This window comes from Piliocolobus tephrosceles, chromosome 1 (genome assembly GCF_002776525.5).
Source record: "Piliocolobus tephrosceles isolate RC106 chromosome 1, ASM277652v3, whole genome shotgun sequence".
Lineage (NCBI taxonomy): Eukaryota > Metazoa > Chordata > Mammalia > Primates > Cercopithecidae > Piliocolobus > Piliocolobus tephrosceles.
In genome coordinates this window covers 100,065,172-100,069,866 of record NC_045434.1, presented here as the reverse complement: position 1 = coordinate 100,069,866, position 4,695 = coordinate 100,065,172, and the positions used below count along the sequence as shown (strand labels likewise).

General features: G+C 43.9%; 1 protein-coding gene across 1 annotated transcript in view; it reads left to right on the top strand.

Annotated features, from left to right (window-relative positions):
• The first annotated feature begins 1,602 nt into the window (after window positions 1-1,602).
• The window catches only part of SH2D1B (SH2 domain containing 1B), a 17,575-nt gene continuing 14,482 nt past the window's right edge, over window positions 1,603-4,695 (top strand). Inside the window, exon 1 of the mRNA XM_023190362.2 lies at window positions 1,603-1,873. Coding sequence (XP_023046130.1) covers window positions 1,740-1,873 — 134 coding nt within the window. The 5' untranslated portion in view covers window positions 1,603-1,739. The remainder of the gene's footprint in view (window positions 1,874-4,695) is intronic.

Sequence of the window (4,695 nt, the reverse complement as noted above, 5' to 3'; positions counted from 1 at the left end):
TGTAACTATTTTTTATGCCAACTAATGATATACAAGATATTCTATTTTCTTTCACCATGACCAACCCAGTAAGCTTTCAAACTTTTGATTTTCACCAATATGATAGGTGAGAGTTGTTATCTCAGCATGGAGGTAATTTGCATTTATTTTATTGTGAGGATTGAATTTTGAAACAGGAAAAAGGGCAAGCAAGGCCCTGTGATGACCAAGAGCCTGAGCATGCTTTCAGTTATTTCCTCTCTTATGTCAAAAGGCATCTTCACACCATGATTGTGAAATTATTCACAAGAATTACCAAATTTCTTCTTTCATTATTAACAACTCTGTCTTCAACTGCCATAGTTTCCAGAGAATTGAATGATGAATTGTCCAAAACCACAGAAGAAAAGTTGCTATTTGAGAGCATATCTCTCCGATAAAAAGTTCCTCAATCAGTGAAACTACCCTATGCCAAATGCAAAGAGTGGGAATTCCAGGGAAGAACAAAGATCTGTTACAAGTAAGTTCCATAGAAGATACACCCAAGTGTGAGTAAACTGCTGGTAAGCAAAGGAGCAAGGTGAAATAAACACCTAGGTTAAGAAGTTAAGATCTCCAGGTACTTCGGAGATGAAGAAAAAAAAAAAACAAAGAAGCTAAGAGAAGTAAAGATGAATCATTAGCACATAGTTCTATTTTCATAGATAACATTTTTGAGAGATATATAGTGATTTTCTGTAGATGTATGGGTATACCCAGATATCTCTCCCACCTGCACCAGCCCTTTCTCCAAAAGGAACAATGCTTGAAGGTGTTCAAATGGCCTTTTTTCACCAGTGGCTGGGAGCCTTAGCCATGGAATGGGCTGTCCTCATCCACAGTGTCCCACTGTTTTTTATTCCCATTGTTTTTTTTTTTTTTTTTTTTTGAGACGGAGTCTCGATCTGTCGCCCAGGCTGGAGTGCAGTGGCGCGCTCTCGGCTCACTGCAGGCTCCGCCTCCCGGGTTCACGCCATTCTCCTGCCTCAGCCTCCCAAGTAGCTGGGACTACAGGCGCCTGCCATCTCGCCCGGCTAATTTTTGTATTTTTTAGTAGAGACGGGGTTTCACCGTGTTAGCCAGGATGGTCTCTATCTCCTGACCTCGTGATCCACCCGTCTCGGCCTCCCAAAGTGCTGGGATTACAGGCTTGAGCCACCGCGCCCGGCCTTTTATTCCCATTAATGTCTTCCATTTTTAGTGTCATTTGACCCATGGAAATCCCACCCTTTCAATTTTCCCACTGTATCTGAGCATATCAATTCTCTCAGCATCCAAATGCTTTTTGAGCACCCAGTCTAAGGTAAGCATAGCCCAATCCTAGGCAACTTCAGCAGAAAGTGGGTACCATTACAGCAAAAGCAGTGGTGTGCTTCCTGGAACGGATACCAGTAGCCAGACAGGTGATGATAGTCCATGGTAACATACATTGCCTCCCTAGCCATGAGCATCACTGATTCCATTGTGTGTTTAAATGTGCCTTACCCACTTCTGCAAGTCACATGTGGGCCATTTAGAGAGTGAAAAGTGTTGGTCATTTTATAACCCCACCCTCCTAATTTCCTGAATCTTGTGAAGCTGGCTGAGTCCCACAGACCACTAGAGGAAGAGGTATTTCCACAGTAGGTACAGCTGCTTGCACATGTCTTCTCAGAGCTGTCCCTTGACTTGGGGGTGAATTTCAGGCCAACAGGGCTACCTGGGATACAAGAGGGTTCTCCATGGATCTGCCTTACTACCACGGACATCTGACCAAGCAAGACTGTGAGACCTTGCTGCTCAAGGAAGGGGTGGATGGCAACTTTCTGTTAAGAGACAGCGAGTCGATACCAGGAGTCCTGTGCCTCTGTGTCTCGTGAGTAGCCTCATTTTGCACACATCTGACATTGTATGTTGAACGTGGCATTGGCTGCCACACAGTACAGGAATTCATATCCCTCAATATTTCACTCTGACTTTGGAGTCTCAATGAGTAGAGTGAGAAATAATGGACACTGCCAGGACAGGAATGTATCCGTCCATGCTCCTCCATCTGCCTGCTCTCCCTAGTGTAAAGGCCCTGCAAGCAGACTCTACAGCAGCAGGAGGGATATGGTGGTGGTGAAGGGAAGGGCTGCAGGAAGTATAGGGGTACGGGGGATGGAGAAAAGGTATAAATGTCAGAGGTCCTATCCTCCAGAGATCTGTTTATTTGGTATGGAAAAGGCTAGGGGTTCTTTAAGAAGTTTCAATCTGAAGGACTACTTATTCCGCAGCATCCACTTGCAATACTTAAACTATAAATACAATCACATTTCACATTTTGTCAGATTTGTAAAGGACTTCAATATTCGTCATTTCCTTTCATCCTTGTAGTCTATCAAGGCCAGCATAAGCAGTCACCATTTCATAAGTAAAGAAACAGAGACCTGAATTTCTCAAATAATTTGTTTGTGTTAAAACTCATTTGGAATTTCCAGAGTCTAAGTTAAATATGAAATTCCAGGCTGAGTGTGGTGGCTCATGCCTGTAATCCCAAAACTTTAGGAGGCTGAGGCAGGCGAATCACTTGAGGTCAGGAGTTCAAGACCAGCCTGGCCAACATGGCAAAACCCCATCTCTACCAAAAATACAAAAATTAAGCTGGTGTGGTGGCGTGTGCCTGTAATACTAGCTACTTGAGAGGCTGAGGCAGGAGAATCACTTGATCCCAGGAGGCAGAGGCTGCAGTGAGCTGAAATTGCACCACTGCACTCCAGCCTGGGCAATAGAGGGAGACTCTGTCCCAAAAAAAGTAAAAAGAGTGGCTGGGCGTAGCGCCTCACTCCTGTAATCCCAGCACTTAGGGAAGCGGAGGCGGATGAATTACCTGAGGTCGGGAGTTGGAGACCAGCCTGACCAACATGGAGAAACCCCATCTCTACTAAAAATACAAAATTAGCCAGGTATGGTGGTGCATGCCTGTAATCCCAGCTATTTGGGAGGCTGAGGCAGGAGAATCGCTTGAACCCGGGTGGCGGAGGTTGCAGTGAGCTGAGATCGCGTCATTGCACTCCAGCCTGGGCAACAAAAGCAAAACTCCATCTCAAAAAGAGAAAAGAAAAAGAAAAAAAAATTCCAGGCCACAGTATCAAAGAGACCCAGCTGAAGGAACTTGTTTATGCCCAGTTTAGAAAGCAATCCTGAACAGAAATCACTAGAAACCTCCTATCTTTATGTATGTTCCTCTTTGTAAAGTAGGGACCACTGAACCTTTTATTATACCTGTAACAGAAATTAAAATCCAAGTGTCTCTTTTTAAAGAAAAAAATTGCTCAATGTCACTTGTTAAATAATGGTTGGGAGGACTTTATTCAGGATCATCACAAAGGTACAGTGACCACTGCAATGAGCTCTTGCGGTGCAGAAGATAGATTGGACTCAACTCTGAATCCAGCATGGGGAAGTGGGAATTTATGGCCAAGGAGCAGTGTGGCTGGCAGTAGATAGAAAATTACTCAGAGGAAACATCAGGGGTAAAGTGGATTCTGGCTAAGCCAGCCTAACAGAACTGTAACTGAAGACAGGCCAGGGTGATCAGATGTTGCCTGGGGGATGGTGGAGGATGAGGAATCTGATCAGAATCTGACAGTGATCAGATAGCTAGGGTGAGGGAGGAGTCCTTGCCAAACTGACATAGTAGGGTTCTTTGCTAAAACTGGATTTTACAAGGAAGTACGCAAATGGACCTTGGAATAGGCTCAGAAGTCTGATTATAGACAAAAGTGATTGTCATTACTAATAGAATACATAGGGACATATTTCTTTCTTTAAACGGTACTGGAGATACAGGCTATTTCTCTCATACCTACATCCACAGTACCATTTAAAGAAAAATATATATTGGCAAGGCACGGTGGCTCATGCCTGTAATCCTAGCAATTTGGGAGGCTGAGGTGGGCGGATCACTGAGGTCAGGAGTTCGAGACCAGCCTGGTCAACATAATGAAACCCCCATCTACTAAAAATACAAAAATTAGCCAGGCATGGTGGGTGTACCTGTATCCCAGCTACTTGGGAGGCTGAGGCATGAGAATCGCTTGAACCCAGGAGGCAGAGGTTGCAGTGAGCTGAGATGGCGCCATTGCCTGTGAGATAGAGAGAGACTCTACATCTCAAATAAAATAAACAAAGAGTGGATAAGATCTGATTACATGTAAATGGGATGGAGGGCATTTTAGGAAGGGGAGGAGGTAGAAACAGGAGTCTAGAAGTAGGCTATTTTAAAGGATTTACATAGAAGGTTCCTAAAATGTAGTTTGGAAACCAGCTTTTGGAAAAGGAGGGTGGGATAAGATCATGGAGTTTTAAAAGAATGGTTCTATAGATAGCAGGGAAACATGGATGATTTCTGAGCAGGAAAGTGACAAGACTGGTGAATTTAGGAACTTCAATCTGATATGGAGAAGACAATGAAGCTGGGAAATGATGGCAATGGAAACTGTTGTGCCCCTGGACGGGAGATGGTGAACAGCTAATTGTGCTGGGGCAAGCAGTGGGAAGGGAAAAAAGAAGGTGCAAGGACAGACCTTGGACAGGATCTCAGGGTATATGATCAATATTGGGATTCTCTTTTCTCTTTTCTTTTCTTTTCTTTTCTCTTCTCTTCTCCTCTTTCTTTCTTTCTTTCTTTCTTTCTTTCTTTCTTTCTTTCTTTCT